Source organism: Theropithecus gelada, chromosome 8, assembly GCF_003255815.1.
Source record: "Theropithecus gelada isolate Dixy chromosome 8, Tgel_1.0, whole genome shotgun sequence".
In the NCBI taxonomy this organism is placed as follows: Eukaryota; Metazoa; Chordata; class Mammalia; order Primates; family Cercopithecidae; genus Theropithecus; species Theropithecus gelada.
In genome coordinates, this window is record NC_037676.1 from 10,184,891 (window position 1) to 10,208,418 (window position 23,528).

General features: G+C 46.8%; 1 protein-coding gene across 1 annotated transcript in view; it reads right to left on the reverse strand.

Annotated features, from left to right (window-relative positions):
- Window positions 1–23,528, reverse strand: part of DLGAP2 (DLG associated protein 2) — an 896,861-nt gene that overhangs the window by 50,885 nt on the left and 822,448 nt on the right. The window contains exon 8 of the mRNA XM_025394866.1: window positions 20,002–20,221. Coding sequence (XP_025250651.1) covers window positions 20,002–20,221 — 220 coding nt within the window. The remainder of the gene's footprint in view (window positions 1–20,001; window positions 20,222–23,528) is intronic.

Genomic DNA, 23,528 nt, shown 5'->3' on the forward strand with positions numbered 1-23,528 from the left:
CCGAGTTCTGGGGCAACATTGATAGGTTAGCAGCAAAGATGTCTATTTTGAATGTGTTAATTAGCAAGAAATTATAGTCTAACCAGCATTTAACATCTTGTAGACAGTAAAATGAAGTGATGACAGCTGCTTTGCTGTTCGAGACACTTCCTGTTTCCATTTAAAAGGTTTGAACATCACATCACACAGTGAGAACTTGTATTTTCTGAAGAATACTGAGAATGAATCAACTTTTAACGAACTGAAGACTCACATGTTTCTAAGTACAGAATTTTGAATGTTCAAAGGGCCAGGTAACAAAACTAAAGGATAACCCGGAAAAGAAATCCATCATCAGCGATGGCACACACTGACTCTTAGGATGATTTGACATCAACACACAAAAAAAGAAATATATCAGCAACATAGTTTGGCTCCTTCCCAATCCAATTGATCAGTAGGACACAACTATGTTCCAATTATTATTATTATTATTATTTTTTTGAGACGGAGTTTCACTCTTGTCGCCCAGGCTGGAGTGAGTGCAATGGCACAATCTGGGCTCACTGCAACCTCCGCCTTCCGGGTTCAAGTGATTCTCCTGACTCAGCCTCCTGAGTAGCTGCGAGTACAGGCGCCCACCACCATGCCCGGCTAATTTTGTATTTTTAGTAGAGATGGGGTTTCACCATGTTGGTCAGACTGGTCTCGAACTCCCAACCTCAGGTGATCTGCCCGCCTCTGCCTCCCAAAGCGCTGAGATTACAGACGTGAGCCATGGTGCGTGGCCATGTTCCAATTCTTTAAGAATGCAAAAATTTTTAGATGAAAACATGTTTGAAAGGAATAATTTTTCCAGTGGAAAAATGGAAAGACCAAGAACTGGAGGATGCTGGTGAGCCTGTGTTTTGAGATGCTGTGAACTGTACAGGAGGCAGCATTTGTTACACACTTTCACAGTCAGTGTGTCTCTCCGTGTGTGCATGTGTGTACATGGGACACCTAATTGTGAATGATGTCTATGCTGAAGTTGTATCAGAATGAAATCTTTTCAACAAGATTTAGAGGGAGGCCTAATTCTGTAGGTGGTATTGCATTTAATGATGAAAGAGTTTATTTGTACCATGCACATGGCAAACAGTGAGTGCACAGACATTGATCCATCAGCTAATATACCTGAAGTTACTAATGTCTCTCTATTTATTTATTTATTTATTTATTTATTTATTTATTTATTGAGACAGAGTCTCGATCTGTCGCCCAGGCTGGAGTGCAGTGGCCGGATCTCAGCTCACTGCAAGCTCCGCCTCTCGGGTTTAAGTCATTCTCCCACCTCAGCCTCCCGAGTAGCTGGGACTACAGGCGCCCGCCACCTCGCCCGGCTAATTTTTTGTATTTTTTTTTAGTAGAGATGGGGTTTCACCATGTTAGCCAGGATGGTCTCGATCTCCTGACCTCGTGATCCGCCCGTCTCAGCCTCCCAAAGTGCTGAGATTACAGGCTTGAGCCACCGCGCCTGGCCTAATGTCTGCCTTTCTAAAGAAAAGGAAGTGACCTTCAATTAAAAAATTAATAAAACAATAAAGCAAAGACAACTGGCAAGAGTTAAGACCGTGCTTACCCCTGACTTACACTTCAGAGTCAGATGAATAGATCCTAAACCATGTCAACGTCTCCCGTGAAGCTTGATCAGAAGGTTGGAAGGCCCCCAACCCACACTATGGATGTCTAATCTCAATCTTAAGGTGACCCTAATGGAAAAGGAAATACAGGAATCCGCCCCTGCAATTCACAGCCCACGCATCTTGACTTGCCCTCTGCCCACACCTCTGAGAGGTGGACCCATCAGAGGGCTGCCGTTGGTCCTGCCAGTAAATCAGGGCTCCTTGGATTGGAGTTGCTCTGTCAATCTCCAGAGCCTATGTGGATCAGTAAGCATCAATTTGAGCTAGCTGAGCATGAACGACGCCTGTGGCCAGGAAGCAGCCTCCAGAGAGTGGGGGTGTGGGTGGCCACAGGATACCCGGGCTCGGTTCTGGCCCCACCACAGGAAGCCCTATGACTCCAGGCACCTGCAGTCTCCCCGTGAGAGGGGTGAGGATTGTCAGCCCCCCGCCCCACCTGCAGGGCCAGCACTAAGAATGAACATGATGCCAATGTCTCCAGGCCTGGCAGCATCTGTGTGGTGAGGACTGTCGGCTCCCTACCCCACCCAGAGGGCCAGCACCAAGAACCAATGTGATGCCAGTGTCTCCAGGCCTGGCAGCATCTGTGTGGTGGGCATTGTTGGCTCCCTGCCCCACCCAGAGGGCCAGCACCAAGAACCAACGTGATGCCAGTGTCTCCAGGCCTGGCAGGATCTGTGTGGTGGGCATTGTTGGCTCCCTGCCCCACCCAGAGGGCCAGCACTAAGAACCAACACAACGCCAGTGTCTCCAGGCCTGGCAGGATCTGGGCACTCCTTCTTCATTCTAATGGTCGAAATAGATGTGTTTAAAATCCCCCATTCACAGTGGTACCCTGAAAATGAAGAGCTTCTAACAAAACAGAGAAATGCTCATGACAGTCCTCTGGGTCACCAGGAAATCGCAACTTTCATGGGCCCAAGGCAGAGGGCATATGGACTGGAGAGGTTGGCATGACAATTGCACAATGAATCATCTGTGGCACAGCCTTGAGACACGAACGCTGACGGGATGATACGCAGACGAAGGAGGCAATTTGCTTTGCTTTTCAGAAACCGCTCATAACATTTTGGTTCGCCAGCTGGTCTCATTACTGTCTGTCTCGCATGTTATTCTTTATTTTAAAATAAAGATCTGACCCTGACTTCAAGAGTGACAGAAACAGATGATGCAAATTCCATAATGAATGAAAAGAAGTTCTACATAAGTGCACAGAAAGGACTGATTCATCCATGTACATGTCCCCAAAAATCTATGGACCACCTACCACGTCCTATGTGTTGCTGACCTGACAAAAGGTTTTATCAAAAATCTATGGACTGCCTACCATGTCCTAGGTGTTGTTGACCTGACAAAAGGTTTTATCAAAAATCTATGGACCGCCTACCACTTCCCAGGTGTTGTTGACCTGACAAAATTCTCTACCTTGTCTCTGCCCTCCTGGAAACTCAGAAATATCACTCACAAGATGAAGGTCATTTGCAAGTGGGCAGGAGTGCTAACATAGCAGTTCATAGAGAGAGAGAGAAGGAGAGAGAGAATCCTTCTTATTCATTCATTTGTTCCTTGTTTTCACTAAATAAATCAACAAACATCTGTGTCTACTATGTGCCAAGCTCTGTTCTAGGCATGGGAATTCAGCAGCAAGGAAAACACAGATCCCGTGGAGCTGATATTCTAGCTGGGGGAGAGACTCACAATGAATGGAACAAATTACTGAAATATACATAACAGGACGAGGAGCGTGAAGGGCTCACACAGACTCCAGGAGGACTGTCATTAGCATCTTTAGGTAAGAACCTCGGTGTGCGTAAAACCCAATCTCCTTTGCTGCCCACACCAAGGGTCTAACGTAATATTTCCGTAGCACCAGGTTTATGGAATTACTTAAAAAAGGAAAGAAACACAAATATCTCTCAATTCTACACCTGCATGTTAAGGAGTGTATGACCAGAAAAAAACAACGTAATTCTCAAGGAAAAAGAGAAAGACTCACTGGGCAAATGCGGCTTGCAGAAACGAGCTGTGTGGGTGCCTGGGGCAGGCTACCTTCCTGGCCTGGGTCTGACGAGGCTCTGATGCTGCCCCACACAAAGGCTGGCTGGCGCTGAGGAACGTCTGGCCAGAGGTGCAGGAGGTGGTTTGCCTCAGGTAGTCACACACGACTGTGTCCCTCCATCACTTTGTGTGGGTTTTTTTTTTTTTTTTTTTAAACTTTTCAAATTTACTTCTGATGAGCACAGACCCAGATGGAGAATAAAATCAGGTTTTCTGCTGCCTGGCAGTTGCCTTGTAAGTCAGACCACTTCCCCTGTTATTTCACATGGGGACGGCTACACGGCCCGTGGTGGTTCTGTGAATGCAGAGAACAGAGCTGGGGGCTTAAGCAGCTGGAGCTGGGGGCCAGAGAGGAGCCCAGCAGGAGTGGGGTGGCCATGGCGGGGCGTCTTCCAGAAGGGATGGACACCCCAGCCGCCATGAGCTGGAGCCATGCCTGCTGCCCCCACTTTGGAGAAGTAGCTCAGTTGGGGTTCTCAGCCTATGTTGTATGCCCGGAACTTCCGGTCTCTTGGTGATGGGGGAGGTAACTAGGGGAGTTGGATCCCTCACCATGAGCTGGCGTCACAGCAGAGACCTGCTCTCTGCAGGAAACTCGGAATTTGGAACTTGCAAGTGGACGTGACCGTGGCTGCTGACGGGGCCAGCGCTTCATTCAGCTGGGCTCAGGGTACCCGGGGAAGACGGGCCACACAGAACACACAGAATCTAGTGGGTCAAGATTTCCAGCCACATATGGGTGTGGCTCTTGCTTCAACCCTGGCCCTTCTGCTGCGAGGCAGAGGTGGGGAGGAAGAAATACGGTATCTGAGTGTTTGTGAAGAATTGGTAAACCTGTTTATCTTCAGAATGTAGACCCTGGACGGTACGTTTGAGAAAGTGAATACATGTATCTGTTAGCAAAATTCCCCAAATTATTCCCCATGTAATCCGCTGAGCAGGGGTTTTCTTGGTGGTGGATGCTGGAGGCAGAGATGGGAAGCAGCAGCAATGGCAGGAATGTCTATACCGTCCTCCCATCTCTGCTCTGACAACTGTCACCCCAGCTTCTGTCTCTACTCTCCTCCCATCTCTGCTCCAGCATCTGTCACCCCAGCTTCTGTCTCTACTCTTCTCCCATCTCTGCTCCAGCAACTGTCACCCCAGCTTCCGTCTTCTCGGTCAAGAAATGCAGATGCACATTCTGAGGATCTTTTGAAAAACACCCAGTATCTTTCTCTGGAATAGCCGAAAATGTCACATAATTCATTTCTGTTAAGCGCCATCTGCCAGATAACACAGGTGTTTTAGAATAAAACCTCCATCCACAGAATAAGTGTGTGGGAGACCCCTCCTGTGCCTTATAATTAAATCATGATCTAAGCTTATGCTGTCAATATTCAGAAGAGACAGGAATTTTGACCATTTTATGAATCATAGAACAGTTTGTAGTCATTCAACACCGATCAGAAGAAGGGACAAAAGTTTTTGAACATGATTATCCCTTTGTGTATACGGAGCTTCTAAATCTATTTTCAATTCTGTTTCCTTTCCTTTTATAAAGCATCTCTCCATTATCTTATACACACCAGGCACTAAATACATATTTGTGAGTTTATTCAGTTGATTGTGTGATTGATCGAAATGGTTGTAATGACCTGCTGTAAACCAATAAACAGATACAAGAAATACTTTTTTTTTTTTTTTTTTTTTAGAGGGGGAGTTTTTCTTTGTGGCCTAGGCTGGAGTGCAGTGGCCGGATCTCAACTCACTGCAAGCTCCGCCTCCCGGGTTCACGCCATTCTCCTGCCTCAGCCTCCCGAGTAGCTGGGACTACAGGCGCCCGCCACCTCGCCCGGCTAGTTTTTTGTATTTTTAGTAGAGACGGGGTTTCACCGTGTTAGCCAGGATGGTCTCGATCTCCTGACCTCATGATCCGCCCGCCTCGGCCTCCCAAAGTGCTGGGATTACAGGCTTGAGCCACCGCGCCCGGCCCTAAAAATACTCGTTTTTATTACAGAAAGAGATTAGGAGCAAATCCTGCCCCTATGAAGAACTGGAAATGTAGCCTGTCGCCATATTTAAAGTGTGGGACTTTTCCTCCAGAAATTCCATGAATCTGCAGTTGCCTGTATCGACCATGATCTTTCAGTTGCCTTAGCTAATCAATCTTTTTCTTTTTCTTTATCTTCCTTATGCTCATAGTAACATTTGATACAATCCATCATTCCATTCTTTATCTCTTTCCTTCTTGGCTTCCAAAACTGAATAAATAAATAAATAAACAGAGATACAAATATTCCCCATGATGAATCCACTGGGATTTTCAAAGCTTTCCCATGACTTATGTTGAAAGAGCACAACACGATTCTCTATCTTAATGGCTATGTTAGGATGAAATGAATCCAACGTAATTACATATTTTAAAAAGGAGTATTTTTCCTACATTCATAGATGTTTCCTTCCTATATAACTATTTCCTTACTATATTTTATTGCCACTTTCTATGTCATTTGAAAATATCAGTAGTAGTGATACAAATCTCACCACCCAAGTACCTAAAACCACAGACCAAACCAGTGAAGTTTCTAGCACTCTACATTTTTGGTGTTTGAAAAAAGGTTCAAAGATTAATTCAGAGTAATCATTCTCATTTAATCTCTTGCTTTGATTTTAGGAACATTAAAATGGCCTACACAAATTCTGTTTAGCCTAACACCACTGCTGAAAATATAAACAGCTAGCAATAACTAGACACTGGGTATTGAGTAGTTCTGGTAGCTTTGAAAAGCAAAAAGAATTCAGTGGTTGGGTTTTTCCTTCAGTTTAAAAATATTTTTGATATATAGTGTTGGCTTTTGGACATCTTAAGTTTTAGGTAAAGGCAGTTATTCAAATTCAGTGTATCTACCTGAATAATTTTTACTTTTCTGGAGAATAAAATTAAATTTTGAAGGGTCACAGGCAATGATTTTTCGGGCCCCTCTGCACCTCTCCCCAGGCGTGTGTTCAGACGCCATCCAAGGATGACCGCGTGCTGGCTGTCGTTCCGGGAAACGCCTGCACTCCACTCACGTTGCAGAATAAACCTCTGTGATGGGATTTGTATGTTTTTCCCCACAGTTCTTCCCATTTCAAGTGAGATCAGCGGTTCTTCCTTTCAGAGATTTCTATGGGAGGAAGCCAACCCCAGGATATCCTCTCACTGGCAAAGATCACCTTGACTTTCACAAAAGCCTGTACTCAGTAGAGACGTGACCGAGGGGACCAGGGGCTCAGGGAGAGGAGGGAAGAGGTTGGAAGCCGGAAATGATGACAGCCACAGAAGGGGAGCTGCGGGTCCCTGAGCAGCTGCAGAACACGGCTCCTGTCCTGATCATGCCCTAGGGAAGCCCTGCAGATTTGATGGAATCCTGCATGCAGAGAGGGACCCGGGATCTCAGCACAGCCGGAGGGAACCAATGGCCTACGACCAGGAGGCTTCCCAGATGCCTCCAAACCTCCTGGGAGTCCTGGCCTTGGTAATGCCCTGAGTTTAACCTGAAATGACAGAGGCTGAATTTCACAGGACACCAGGCAGGAGGTGTGGAAACTCAGAATGGAAATTCAGTTGATAAAAAAAAAGTTATTTCTTGCACATGTCGGTTATAGATAATTGAATCATGTCCACATAGAACATCTGATAAGGATGCATGGGTGCCCCTGAATAAGTATCGTCCTCAGAAAGGAATTCTACAGAAAAAGCTCCAGTCGATGCCAAGGCTAACAGCCGAGCATAGTGGAGTTTAAAACTTAAACATCGAAGTCCTCTAAGTTAGGACAAACTCTGAATAGAAAGGGAATTAAAGATCTTATCAACAGTAAATCTTCAAATCACTCACTCATACGTTCAACCCGTATTTATCGAGCCTGGCCTGGTACGGTACGTGGCACGGTACGTGGCATGGTACGTGGCACAGGTTAAACTCATCTGACTTATCGCCACAGGGGCCTTGGGCGTGGTAGTGACATGAAATGTATAAAAGTCGACCGATGTCTGTGACCGTGGGTTTGTGGATTGTCTGGGGGCAGGATGAGGGATTTGTCCCTTTATAAAGGGATCCCAGGGAGCTTCCTTCCATGTGAGGATACAGGGAAATCTGCTCCTATGAACAAGGAGGCTGCCCACGCTGGACACCCTGACCCCAGACTTCCAGCCTCCATAACCGTGAGAGATAAACCTGTGGGGTTCATAAGCCAGGCTATGACGCTTCCTTACAGCAGCCGGCGTGGAATGAGACAGAGACCTGGCAGGGGACCGGCAGCTCCTGCAGCCTCAGGTGTGGGGACGGTGGCGTTTCCAGACCGTTGCAAGAACCCTTCAGGGATGAACTATCTTGATGCTGCTGTGAGTATGAATCTCATAGGAATGTGTTCTGCTGTCTGCATTCATAACAGAAGTAAATTGTAAATTCAAGTTAGTGAAAGCTAGTGAAGACAAAGACGCACTTTTTATCCCATCCAGAGAACTGTCCGGCATTATTCCGAATAGCATCGCCTCAGGCCCCCACCACCAATGGCAGACATCACCTAACCATCTGCAAACTGAACGGGAAAGACAAGGCCGGGACACGGCGTGTGGGGAGCAAGATGTCTACTTCCTTTCATTTCCGTGTGATGCTTCGAAGGAAAAACACCTTTTTAAGGTGAATTCTCTGGGATCCAGGAATACCGATCAGGAAGCTATTTTGTTTACGTCCAAAAATGTCCTATTAAATCATCTCAATGACTCTTGGAACCCACGAAGCAAAGGAAGAAAATTTCAAGTTATAAAAGTAACAAATAGGCCGGGCGCGGTGGCTCACGCCTGTAATCCCAGCACTTTGGGAGGCCGAGGCAGGTGGATCACGAGGTCAGGAGATGGAGACCATCCTGGCTAACACAGTGAAACCCCGCCTCTATTAAAAATACAAAAAAAAATTAGCCGGGCGCGGTGGTGGCGCCTGTAGTCCCAGCTACTCAGGAGGCTGAGGCAGGAGAACAGTGGGAACCCGGGAGGCGGAGCTTGCAGGAGCCGAGATAGCGCCGCTCACTCCAGCCTGGGAGACAGAGCGAGACTCCGTCTTAATTAAAAAAAAAAAAAAAAAAAGGTAACAAATAAATTACAACTTTTTACTGTAATATATAGTATCTGTAAGATTATTGTCTGGGTAATCAATAAACCCAAAAAGTATATATATGACTTCATGATCACATTTTAAAAATTTCAAATATTACTCCATATAATCCATATTTTGCATCATTACATGGAAGAAATAAATACACAGATGCTGCTCAACTTGCAGTGGGATTATGTCCCCACAAACCCATCATATGCTAAAAACATCGTAAGCGGGAAATACATTCAATACATTTAACCCACCAAACATCATAACTTAGGCCAGCCTACCCTAAATGAGCTCAGAACACTGACACTGGCCTGCAGTTGGTCAACATCATCTCGATTAATGCCTATTTTATAATGTGCTGACTGTCTCCTCAAATTCGTGGAACAGTGTACTGAAAGTGAAAAACAGAATGGTTGTGCGCACTCAGAGTATGGTTTCTACAGAATGTGGGTGGTTTTCATGCTATTATACGGTTGAAAAATTGTAAGTCTAACCATCGTTAAGTCAGGGATGGTCTGTACTAATGTTGGATGATTTTATTTCTTTCATTCATTCATTCATTCATTCATTCGAGGCACGGTCTTGCTCTGTCACCCAGGCTAGAGTGCGGTGGTGCAACCAGGGCTTTCTCTAACCTGGAATGCCTGGCCTCAGGTGACCCTTCCAAAGTGCTGGCACTACAGGCGTGAGCCACTGCGCCCAGCAAGTAATTTCATTTAAAAGCATCACTCTAGTTTTTTACGCGAGGAGAGCAAAAGTATTTTTTTCTCAACGTTTTCAGAATGTTTTTAATTTTATGAATCTAAATAATTTGTTTTTAATGTAATGGTTTTTAAAGGAACATCCTGTTAGAATAAAAGCCACGGTGTCAATACATTTTCAATATATTGATGAGACAATGTAACGACAAGCAAATGATAAACATAATTCTCTACCATGGGAAGGAGAAGCCGTGCTTCGTGCAGACACAGATCAGATCAGAAGCGCGTCGTGCCGCTTCCTTAAGAAATGATTTCTGAGCTGGGGCTTAAAGCACAGCTAGGACTCAGGCAGAAACTCAAGGAAGAAATTCTGGACCGACGAGCAGCAGCCGCAGAGGCGTGGAGGTGCGAGAATTTCTGGAAGGGTGGCCGGGAGGGGGCGGGAGTGAGAGGGCAGCCGGGCCGCCTGGCGGGGCCGGGTCACTGGGGTTTGCGACCCCACAGAGGATGGCAGCCTTCACTCCTCTGGCTCTTGCATGGAGCCAAGACGGGGCTCTTGGTTGGGCGGGGTTAGGGTCAGGCTGCATTTTTAGCAAGAATGTCCTGGAGGCAGGATGGAGAGTGGGTGGGAAGTCCCGCCAGGCGCCTTGGAGGCTGAGCAGGCACCCAGGTGAGCACTGACAATGGTTTCAGCCCTGAGGGGTGACACAGGTGAGGGCTGGTGGGTTTGAGGGGTGTAGGAGGCAGATCCAACAGTACTTCCATCTCCACAATATCTGAAAACCTGAAATGACTCATTCATTCACCTACTGACTTATGCAAACATCAATTATTTATTTCAGCCATTACTTTTCTGGGTGATACGATGTTAAATGACCAATGAGAAATCCTTTCTTACAGTAACTGTTACTCTTAGGACAATGATACGGAAGTCCTCATTGGACTTCTGACTCCATCCCCACACACATGTCCCTCCAACTGTACCCCTACTTTAGGGAGGAGACGGAGCCCCAGGACAGATGCAGATCACTGTCAACTGCAAGAGTCCTGGACTATGAGTCAGGAACCCATGGCTCTAGTTTCATTCCTATTACGACTAATTGGTCTAGACAAGTTCGCTTGTTCAATGACAGCCTCATCTTGAAATCTCATTACCTGGGAGATCATCCCAGCATTCACGTTGTAATTCCAGTCTAAGTACGTAGACAGGAGGATTGTATCAGAGAAGGACACAAATTACTTGAAAACGGCGGCTTTGAAGGGAAGAGCGGGCTACACACTTGGGGAAAATCTTTATGAACACATTTGTTCTCACCCGAGTCATTCCGGCTTTTTACACACACAGCTCCTGACACAGACGTACGACTGTTCTGCATCACACTCGCCTTCTGCAACCCGGGAGGCATGTGATTCGTCTGCCGTGTCTGTTCCAGAGACAGGTGTCAAGTATTTTACCTTTGGAAACCCTTACTGGGAGCTGGCTCCACTCCTTCTCTACAGCACAGACCAGGGGCTCCTGTCCTAACTCCGACACCTGATCCCTACCCGTGCCCCCCAGGGCTTCTCCTTCCCCACAGCCAGGAGAGGTTGGGTCTCCCTCCTCTATGCGGAGACTGTGCTCTGCCAGGGCTTCTCCCATCAGTCCCCAGGGCCAACCGGCTTTCATCCACTCATCCTGTGTGCTCAGCACACGACAGATAAAGTACATAAAGCTTTGGCTGTAGTTCAAAGAAATCAAAGACAATGAAAATCACAAAGATCAGTTTTCATCTTTTAGGTATCTGGGCTGCATGTCGTCACTTCCTGTAAAACACACGTCTAGATGCACAGGGGAGGCCACGTGAGACTTCCACCTGTGCCTGCGTTTAGCGTTTGATGATCTTGGTGCCCTGCTCAGGCCCGTAACGGGGTCTCATGCCCGAGTCCCAGGTACGCGCCTCTGAACCTCGGACACAGGGATGGGATCTTCATGATGCACACCCTGGGCTTTAGTTTGCAACGTGGAGCTTTTGCTGAAGGATTCTTGGGCTTCATGGAAGCCATCGTGGTTGGCGGTTTCTGAGACGTTCTAATGGGGACCATGACAACCAGAGGCACATCCTGAGCGGCTGGGAAGACGTTCACCTTCCCTGGGACATTTCGGACCAACTCCCGCACGATATCGTCATTGCCAGGTTTCTGGAATCTGGCCTATGCTGCACTACGGGGTTGGAGACGTGATGTCAGCAGCAGGTCTGACGCTGAGGACCCACGGGGCAGCACGCCTGGGCTTCCCAGGGTGGACTCTGAGCCTGCACACAGCATCCATCAGCCCCAGCCAGATTTGGCTCCTCTTCATCAGGATCAACCTGGACTTATTACAAGGATTTGTGTAACACTCCTGGAAGAGAAATGGGTTCCCCATGGGTCAGGTGTCTGGAGAATGTCACCATTTATACCTGGCTCGGTTCCAGAGAAGAACTCATTCATTCTTGACTCATTCATTCAAAAATGAGTCCACCATTCTTGAATGGTAAATACTCCATTTTCGGTAAATGGTATTTACCGAAACCTGCTATGGTAAATAGAATAACACTCCTCCAAAAATGTCTGCATCCCAGTCCCCAGGGCCTGTGACCATGGTACTTTATGTGGCAAAAGGACTTTGCAGATGTGAGTAAATTCAGGATTTTGAGATGGGGAGACGATCCTGGATCATCCAAGTGGGTCCAGTGTGATCTCCAGGGTCCTTACATGAGGAAGGGAGGGGGTTGGAGTCAGAGGAGGAGGCTTGGATGATGGAGGCCCAGGCAGGAGCCATGTGGCCCGGAGCCAAGGATGGCAGATAACTCCAGAAGCTTGAGGAGGCAAGGAGCGAACTCCTGGGAGCCTCCAGAAGGACCCGATGTTTGATACTAGCCCCACAGAACCCAATTTAGACTTCTGACCTCTGCAGCTGTGAGACAGTACATCTGCGCTGCTGTAGACCACGGGGCTTGTGGTCTTTATAGCCACAAATATGAGACCAACACACCTGCTTTTTAGGGGTTCCTCAGTCCAGCCTCATCTCTGGGGTGACCCACAGGGGTCTCTGCTGTGAATTTATGCAAGGCTCATGGACACCAGGAGCCTGGGCTTACCCTGGGTGGGGGGTGGCACAGGACCCCCGCTGCTCCACAGACGGGCTGCCCAATTCAGGCCTCGCAGCGGCTTCCCAGGACTGTCCACAGTGCCAAGACGCAGGGGCAGCCTCTGTTCCCACTGTGGTGAGCTGGGGCAGCGTTGAACTCCCTCCTGTGGTCCCTCCCCATCCCTCCTGGCTCCCACCTTTCCACTCTCCTTCCGGAGGCCCCTTCTCCCCAACATGCTGGACGCTGCGGGCTCTGGTCTCAGGCCTCTTCTCTTGCTACACCCTCCTGTTCAGGGGTGGCTCCATGGTTCCAGACCGCACCTCCAGCCTCGACCTCCACGCCTCTTCCTGAAGTTGGGTTGGCCAGTCCTGGGACCCTCAGCTCAGCACGTGGGAGCTGGGCCCCGTTGGCTTCGGCTGCTGAGAGGCAGCAGCTGGAGAGGGCTGTCGGGCACTTCATCCCACTCCATCCTGGCTCCCTGGTCGCAGTGGTCATCCCTTCTTCTACCCGCACTCCATGACCCAGCTCTCTCGGCTCCGACAGCATCACCTCATCCTGTTACTGCAGCCCGAGGAGGAAATGGCACAGCCCCGTTATGTAATTGGATCTTTTTTTAGAATCTTCAGTTGCGTGTAAGATGACTGTTCTTTATTCTAGTACATTTTTTACATTCCTAAAACAGAAAGGGATCATGTGTGACTTTTTTCATTCGTGAACAAATGACTCTGTTCATGTGTTTACTGTTCATGTGTTTTCATGCTGGGATCTGCGTGTGTCCGCCGCCTTCTCTGCGTCTGTCCCTGAACGGAGCCATCATTACAGCCTCTCCTCCTGGACTCCCAGGATACTGCGCTTCCTGGATGAGGTCCTGGAGACTCCCTGCCTGCACGCTGGCTTTCTGGGCCTCATCCACGGCCCAGGCAGGAGGCCTCTTAGAAGCCTCTTCACAGCTCCCTAGAGCTCAGCTGGGTGCCCCTGGAGCTTCCTCTGAAAGCCATTCCTGCACCTGTGCCTGGCACAGCCCAGCCCTGTCCCTTCTCACCTGTGCTATTTGAGGAGCTGTCTTCGTGCTCCTCTGCAGTATGGCAGGGCCGCGGGTCTTCATTATAACTTGACTCTGCCCCCGTGTTTGTCCTGCCTTGCTGCGGTAACGGAGCAACGTTGATTCTCTCACATCGTGCAGGCCGTGAGTCCCAGACGAAGGTGCCGGCAAAACTGGGGCCTCCTGAGGCCTCTCCTGGGTGTGCAGATGCCGTCTTCTCCCCGCGTCCTCACAGGCTGGTCCCTCTGTGCGTGTCTGTGTCTTCATGTCCTCTTCTTATAAGGACACCGGACAGATTGGATTTGGGCCCCCCGTGACCTCATTCTACCTGGTTACCTCTTCGAAGGGTCTGTCTGAAACTCAGTCACATTCTCAGGTCCTGGGATTAGGGTTCAGCACCAGGTCTGGGGAACACAACCCAGCCACAGCCCCGTCTCCTGCTTCGAGTCCTCCAGTGACCTCCGAATTTCAGCCCCGTCCCCTGCTTCGAGTCCTCCAGTGACCTCCGAATTTCAGCCCCGTCTCCTGCTTCGAGTCCTGCAGTGACCTCTGAATTCTGCAAGTGCAAGCACCACAGGTGCAGTGTGGACGTCCCCGTGAGCTTGTGTCCCCCGTCCGTCCTGCCTTCCCGCCTCTCCCTCTGGGCCGGGCGCCCTGCGAATCCTGGGGCTGAGGTGCCCAGCGGTTTTTGGGAGGTTTGTCATTACTTTAGGCTGGCACCTCCCTCTGCCCAGGTTTCTCCTCCCCAGTCCTGAAGCCTCAGCCCAAGTCTTCCTGCAGGTGGAAGAGGCATCCCTGAGGCTGCCGAGGTGCTGGCTTTCCCCTGGGTTTCCAGAGCTGTCCACACACATCTCACAGCACCCAGCAGGTGGCCATGGCTGACGAGCTCTTCAACTGAAATTGTTTCCAGACTTCAGGCCTCTGGGGCCAACGCCCAGGACATTAGTGCTTCAGGATTCAGAGAACCTGGTGCCACGGCCGGCATACAGCAAACGCTTAATAAATGCTTACGACATAAATGTAATTTGATCTTTCCTTTAGAATCTCCAGTTGGCGTGTAAGATGACTGTTCTTTATTCTAGTTCATTTTTTGCATTTCTAAAACAGAAAGTGATCATGTGTGACTTTTTTCATTCATGAACAAATGACTCTGTTCATGTGTTTACTGAAATGTGGCTTTTTGTCGCCTTTGTGGGGTGTGTAGGCTGGTCCTGGCAGCGCGTAGCTGTTGACTTGTGGAAAGCTATGACCTGAGGCTATGGGTCTGAGAGCCCCAAGCAACAGTTTCTGAGCCTATTTGTACAGCCCTCGTGTCTGAATGACAGATCCAAGGAGAAGACGTGTTTGGGGAATCTTCTGGTTTTCAGATTTTGTGGCTCACAGAATCTCCAGCGGCTCATTTTTCCAGTAAAGAGCTAAATGTCCTTCCCAAAGCCTTTCCCCATATAGCGCATCTTATTTTAACTCCGCAGGGAAGCTGGCTGCAGGGTCTCCTTGCCAGCCCTATGGGGAGGGAGGAGAGGAGGGTGAAGGGCCTGCTCAGAGGTACGTGGGCCTGGAAAGGCTGCACACCATACACCTGGTCCCCAAGCAAGCATGTCTGCAGAGACATCCTGCCCGCAGAGCCAGCCAGAGGCCAGACAGATCCTTCTCCTCTGGGGTGCACCTCTTTCCTCTGACCTGGGGTGCTGCGTACTTGGCAGCCATCAGCCGGGTTTACCAAGGGGTGCCCGTGTGGCCCAACACACCTGAGTATGCCCTGTGGTATTTTATGATTTCAAATCACCGTTACTCTATTGGCAAAACATTTTATGAACAGCCCAGCTGACATCCATTTTCAGTTTCTTTTCTTTTAAATTCTCTACTTTTTCAAATTCAAGTTTTAAAATATGTTCACCATCTTGTCAGGCAAACTTGCATATCACTTATACAGTAACTCGACGGTACCAGGCCCTGGTACCAGAAGAAGGTTGAGGCAACACGTTTAGTCCATGATGAAAATTTCCCTAGGCTCACACGCCTGAAAATCCACTCTTTGTGATAAGATAAAATTAAGTAAAACACTGTCTTTTATTGTAGAAGATTAAAAATGGGAGAATCAAATACATAAATAAATCATAGTTATTCAAACTGAGGAAGGTCAGCAAAGAAGTAAAATTTTAAAACAGCAACAAAAATCATAGCATTGAAAAATAGTTATTCTGCCTCTTATATTCAAGGTACTGATATATAGAGATAATTTTTCTCCTCTATGTTGGCAAGTATCTATCTCGGAAATGAAATTACTATGTACCCTTGAGATATAAGTTGCTATAGAAATATAAATAATAAAATAAGTCTGGGGCTGTTTCCTCTGCCATGGTTTCTACAGATTTTCCCTTTGTTTTCACGACTTCTAGAATCAGTTGTATCATATGTTGAGAACATTTCTGACCCAGAGAAAAATCATTATAACCTAATTTTACAGCATTTTACTTCACAATATCAATAATATTCCCACCCTAGAAAAATCAGGTGAGATGCATATTTAGACAAGTAAAGCAATCCGATAAATCATTTCCCAGATGAGAAAGAAACCATGTGTGAAATGAAAGTTAGATGTTTTCAAAACCACTTCATTGAAGGCGAGGACACTAATCAATATGCAGTGGTTTTCATAATGAGAGAAATAGTGGCACGAAGGAACGTGCATGTGCGTGGGTCACCCGCCTCCCAGTGCGTTCTGTTCTTGAGTTCCCTGGCAATTGGATTAAAAGGGTCTATCTCAGCAGAATCACCAGCTGCCTTTAAAGGTTGAGGGAAAAAGCAGGTGAACTGGGGTGTCCCCAAACCAACAAATGTCCTCTGGGAACCTCAACCTGTCCATGTTTACAACGATGGTCTAAGATGTATTTTTAAATTCTCAATACATCTTTGATGCATATATTCAATATTTATTATATGAATATTATACATTTGTATTTCTACAAGGTGAAACAATCTAATAATAACACCAACTTTTACCTTTCGAGCCTGCATAAAGTAATGTGTTTAAACAAATTTTGTTCTTCAAAGTACTCACTTTGGAATGTTTTCAAAAATAGCTCTTTGGAATTATTTTCATGAGCTAGTTTTAGAAAGAAAATCATAAAAGAAAATCAATCTGTCAAAATAATCTCCCTCCCCATACACACACACGTGCGTGCGCGCGCACACACACACACACACATACATGGATTGATAAAGGATAGCTACTGAATGTAGTGTTAGTATATCAATTCCCAAGTATTTAAATACAAAAGTCAGGCCGGGCGCGGTGGCTCAAGCCTGTAATCCCAGCACTTTGGGAGGCCGAGACGGGCGGATCACGAGGTCAGGCGATCGAGACCATCCTGGCTAACACGATGAAACCCCGTCTCTACTAAAAGATACAAAAAACTAGCCGGGCGTGGTGGCGGGCGCCTGTAGTCCCAGCTACTCCGGAGGCTGAGGCAGGAGAATGGCATGAACCCGGGAGGCGGAGCTTGCAGTGAGCCGAGATCTGGCCACTGCACTCCAGCCTGGGCGACAGAGCGAAACTCCGTCTCAAAAAAAAAATAAAATAAAATAAATAAATAAATAAATAAATACAAAAGTCAGAAGTATTTAAGTAGAAAATTTTTGAAATCCACTTGACTCACGGACAGGAAGCTTTGGATCAAATTTGAAGTTCAGCTGTCACAATGATCGAGGCACTTACATCCTGTACATTTTGATAGTTTTCCTCCATAATTTTGTTTTCCCAGATGGGGATTTTTCATTTCTTTGGTACTTTTTCATAATCTTGCTAAATAGACTATATTGCATGTCATCCAAATTTTATTTAGTAAATAAAGATTTAAATATTTAATATACAATACTTAGAGTAAAATGGGAAACAGGAAAGGTTAATGATTAGTCTGTACTTATATTTCTTCACAAGGGTAACTTGTAATCTTACAGTGCTAAGTATTTCCCTCAGTGCTTTTCATTTCTTTCCTCATTTGATTCTCAGATGTCACATAACTCGGACAGTCCCCTGTATCACCTGGAGGAAATTCTGACTCAAAACTAGGCCAAGATACAAAAGAAACTCTGAATGGAATCTTTTTTTTTTTTGTAATTTCTTTGGTAGGTGCATTTTTGGAATACAAAATACACATGGTAAAAATTGTATATATATAAATTAAAATTTTAGTCTGAGCTCAGAACTGGTTCTTATCACTCTGAAATCTGTTTTATTTTTATTCTGTCTATAATGACAGCCCTAAAAACAATAAAGTCCTTTTCTATGAGGTAATGATTGTTTCAAAGCATTTCTGAAGACTATGAAAGTGCTTAACTGTTTACTTGCTCCTAAGAGACAGTAAACAAATACTGCTGAATGTATGAGTAATGGTGTCTTGGAGTGCTGTTTTTCAATGCAATCATTGTAAATCTCATGACTTCCCGAATTCTAATTTGTTCAATGTTTACATCAGGGCAGAGCATGAGAACTGGCCCAGGATTTCACTGAGGGGCAGGAGTGAGCAGAACAGGCCAAACCAGAGGAAAACAGGAGACTACGCCGGGTGCCCACAGCTACCTGGTGGCGGCACCCGGGGCACGTGTTGTCAGCCTGTGGATATCCCTCGGCAGGTCCTGGGCACCACTCTCCCTCGCACAGAAAGCCCTGCTGGGAGCCAGAGAGCCAGGATCTGTTGCTTTTCTCCCAAAGCCCCAGCTCAGTGGCGCCAGCACTGAAGAAACCTCTACCACACAAAAAGCACACCGAGGATCCACAGCTTTCTTTGAAAAATAATCTTTAAACTTATGCAAATAAATTACCCATGGCTACAGCTTCGTTTTGAATACCACAGAAACCAAGAGTCAGAAAAGTTAACAAGCCTAAGGTCTTACAGTGAGGACATGATGGAAGACAGTGTGAACACAGTTCCTTCCCTTCCATCCACAGACTCCACTATGAAACACTTTCTTCACAAAGTGCGATGATAGTGCCGACTGCAATGTGCGGTTCTGCAAAGTGCAATCTCCTGGAATTCTGGTTCACTTTAGCATTGAAACAAACCAAGACCTTTTCACGGGTGTGATGACACACTCACTCCTGCTGAACTTCTCTTTTCTTCTCTCCTGTTATGTGTCTGCTGTTCCTAACACGATTTATCACGAACATAGCTCTGTTCTATTTCCCCTCGGAGCTGTCCTGTAAATTCCTAAGACACAGCTGTAGCATTCCAAGCCCTCTGGTATTCAGAACGCCTCACGCCCCAACACTATGTTATTTTATAGCTTCTCTCTTAGCCTCTATGTGCAGCGCCTCGAGCTTTTATTGCTTGCTGCGTTTTATGGGTTTCTCCAGGCCATGTATATTCATCGTGTTATAGAAATAATAACATATTAGGCAGTAAAATATTAGGCAGTAATACTTAGGTTGGGCAGTAAATTTTTGAAGGGGTGGGTATGGTTTTCCATGAGAACTAAAGGAAATAGAGAGACTTGAGTCTTCAGAGCTCTAAGATGATTAGTGCAGCTGCATTAATGATGTACCTGCTTAGCGGTGGTGAGTCGTGTTTACAGATCTGTTTACTGAGCAAGAGACCGGCTGCACGTCGCTACCGGGGAGCCTGGGCGTCACCACTCATCAGCCAAAGTCTCACTGCAATCCATTACACTTTGATATTTAACACTTTTTTTTTTTTTTTTTTTTTAGATGGAGTCTTGCTCTGTCTCCCAGGCTGGAGTGCAGTGGCCGGATCTCAGCTCACTGCAAGCTCCACCTCCCGGGTTCCCGCCATTCTCCTGCCTCAGCCTCCCGAGTAGCTGGGACTACAGGCGCTGCCACCACGCCCAGCTAGTTTTTTTTTTTTTTGTATTTTTTAGTAGAGACGGGGTTTCACCGTGTTAGCCAGGATGGTCTCGATCTCCTGACCTCGTGATCCGCCCGTCTTGGCCTCCCAAAGTGCTGGGATTACAGGCTTGAGCCACCGCGCCCGGCCGATCACCTTCCAAATGTTAGCACTTCCATTTTTTCCCTCCTCTCTGAAACTTTATACTAGTTACACTTGATTATTTTAAGGAAACTTGATAATTAGTAGATTTCGTTGTAAGAAAAAGAAAGGTTAGCTACAAGAGACAAAACACCCTTGCGAATGCGACGGTGTAACGAACGCAATTAGGAACTGTTACTAAACGTCAGGAGGGTACCTTGTGCCTGTGCTGCCGCGTGCTCCTCTCTCCTTCTAGGAGGAAGACAGGGAAGCCCCTAGAGGCCCCGCTGAAAGGCTGAAAACGGCGTTCCCTTACCTGCTGTTGACCTGATGGTGGAGGTGAGGTCAGAGGGTGTCATCATGGGAATACACTCGTCATCTTGGGAGTAGCCGGCTTGGATGGCTCGAAGGTAACTGTGGCTCCTTGTTCTGAAACATCCCGGGAGGTCGAGGGCGTCCATGGCCTGAGATTCGACTTCACTGAAGACGGACTCGCACACGGACTCGAACTGCCCATTGATGTCCGCTTCGCTCACCTGCAATCATCAACAGCACAGGTGATGTCCCGGCCTCCAGGGTCACCGTCACATTCCAGAAGAGCCAGGAGACAGCACTCATTCCCGGGCTCCCTTTCACTGCCTCGTATTGCAGCCCAGTGAACCTGAAGTCAGCACGGACAACGGCTGAGCTCGGGGAAGAGATCATTGGGTTATCCCTTACAAAACACGTAGGCAAACAGCCAGTCCCAAATGTTGATGAAATTCTGGGGGACCACAAGGCGAATCTTCGAGGTAAGGTTGACAGTTTTTACAAAGTTTAAGAGAGAGAGAGAGGACTTTTAAAAGATTAGCAAAGTACCTGGTACAAAGTAACTGTTTAGAATCCATTTCTTCCTTCCCTTTCCCGCATGACTGTCCCACCTTTCCAAGCTACTAATGGCGTGATGGCTCCGGGCACTGAGGCCGTGTAAGGAAAAGCCCATTCAGTGCGTACACTACTCAGTTCTTTTTCAGAATATGGAGTCTGCTTCTACCCATTGCCATGGCAACTCATCACAAATTTGGCTTCTAAACTCATCTCCTTCTCACCATTACGGCAACAATCTGAGTCCAGATGAGAAAGAAATGGCTGTACTGGTGTTTTTGTCCACATGAAACGTGCTACTTTACCTAAATTCCAGGCTTTCTTATTCTTCCTTAGCTCAGGATATTAGTATACTCACTTCTTCCTTCCTTCCTTCCTTCCCTCCTTCCTTCCTTCCTTCCCTCCTTCCTTCCTTCCTTCCTTCCTTCCCTCCTTCCCTCCTTCCCTCCTTCCTCCCTCCCTCCCTCCCTCCTCTCTTTCTCTTTCTCCCCTCACCCCCTCCCATTCAGATTATTTCTCTTCTTGTTTCTCCTGGGGATGTGTGAGAGCTCAAAGCACCAACAACTTTCTGAACTCCCTGGATTCTGTTGGCAGATACATTTTTAAAATATACTGTTTTAAACACCAGATTTGTTCTTCTCCTCTAGTTGTCAGCAGAGTAAAAGGCAAAGTGAAAGAATCAGGTTCTCCCTCTAGTAGTTGTGTTGTTGACACAACACGACACTTGGTGCCGTCTCCAAGTTCAGACCCGTGGACTTCTCTGGTTTCACCCTGAGGTGACCTACGTGCTGGAAGGACACGGCCTCTTTCCTCGTGAGCCTAAGTCAGCACTGACCCTGGACAGGCAGAGGGTGAGCAAAGGGCAGCGAAGCCTGAAGCCACCCTGCAGGGAAGACAGGCCCACGCCGGGCTGCAGAAAGAGCTGGCACAACACCGGTGGGGTGGCCTTTTTCAGAAAGGTCTGAGGATTCCTGATGCTGGACAGGGACAGACAAACCCAGGCAGGCACAACCAGGACACAGCCGGCAGGACGGCCTCAGGAACCCAGCAAAGTGCTCAGAAACACGCACACTGGCTTGGAAACGGGACGTTTTTCTGGACCATAAATTTCTTCCAATCTAAGTTTTCACTTACATAGAATTGTATGGAAAAGTCTTAGATTGTGTCATTCCTGTCAAAGATCTATAGTAGACAGTGTGAGAAGGTCCGAATCTATGTGAGGCCCTGGTACGCCTCAGTGGACACCCTTCTGCAAGCCCGGCCCTGGGCCCAGCTGCCCTCGCTCCTAAAGAATCTCGAGACACCGTTAACCTGGTGCGTGCATTTCACAAACAGAAGCCGGCATCTCAGCAAGGACCCTTGGCTGTGCTTCCAGCTAAAAGCCTTTCAATGAGGTTCTAGACATGAAGTTGACTCCTCCTCCCCAAACCAAATAAAAAGTGGTTGAGGAGCATCTCAAGTTGGTCCAGCAGGGAATTAAAATGATCCATTCACCCAGACCTCCCGCCGAGACTCAGGACACCCAGACCTCCTGCCGAGACACTCAGGACTTGGGGACCTCTGCCCGAGACTCTCGGAACACGAGCTGCAGGAAACCCAAGCAGAGTCCAGCTACTGAGGTTCCAACGAGGAAACGGCATGGACATAAGTGCCTCTCACAAGACTTCAATTAGATTGTTAATTCCCTTTTTGTGCTTGAGAAAAAATTGAGTGTTAAAGACGAAGGGCAAACTTTTAACAAACTTTGGTTTGTCACCAAATTCACATCTCCCTAGAGCCCTGAAGTGTGAGAAATTCCAGCTGTCCCATCCTCGACCACGGGAACTGTCCCCTCTCCTTCCAGAATTGTTGGGTCTCATGGCCTAGGGCTGGACAATCAATTAGTGGAAGTTTATTTCTGGGTGTGATATAGTCTCAGCTACTACTAGCGTTCCAGGATTATTTTAAATAACATTTATTTTTTTTTTGAGAATTCAGAACTGAGTTCAATTTAAAGTAATGCCACAGAACTCTGCATAGGAATGACTTAGAATTCTAAATTTCAAAGTCGTTAAATAAACCCCCAAGCACCCAACTTGTCTGCTTAACCATTGTTTCCAATGTCAATCCTTTCAGATAGAAAAAGATGTGAGAAAATGTTATTTTTACTGGCTTATTTTTGTAGATACCATCTTGGGTTCATCAAAAGCAAGATGACGAGAGAACTAGTATATTTAGCTTATGTTTACCCCCAAAAATGGCGACGAGTCGCAGAGAGCCTCTGAAAGTTTCATAAAAGTCTCTAAAGAGGTGTGAGATCCATTTAATTGAAACTTGTTTGTGGAAAGCATTAGAGATGAACGTTCATACCTCAGATGGGATACCTTTGCACTTCTGTTTAAACCTTTTGTTGGGTTACATCTGATTTTTAAAGCTGTATTTTGGTAAACCAGGTTATATCAACTGAAACGGAAGGTGCCAGCTTTAAAAGAAGAAAGTTTGCTTTATCCTCATCTCTGTGTAGCGAGAAAGTTGTTAAAACGTATCACTGACTTTCAGTTACTCTGTTCAGTTAATTAGTGTCTCCCAAAATCATCTCAGACTTTATGCTGAAACAGAATATTTCTTCAATTATTAAAATAATTACAATTATCTAGCTGCTGAGGGTCCGTTGATATTATTGTTTGCAGGGGGCCGGAGGGCCCACCATTCCCATTTGCCCAGGACTTGAGTGCAGGGCTAGGGATGGTCTTTCCTTGTCATTGGGAAAAAGAGTCAATGCAATTCCTGCCGCAGATGAGAACTTAATCCCATTTCTGGAAGCAAAGAGGTAACTGGGTAGATAAAAGAGGCGGTAGACTTCTTGAGTTGTGGACTAGGAAAAACCTTAATAGTTCAGTGGGAAAAGTTCCGAGTACAACTTTCTGATGAGAAAAAAACCTGCACAATGAATAGACTCTACCTCATGAGGAATTTAAAGTCTGTGGCAAAAGAAAAGAC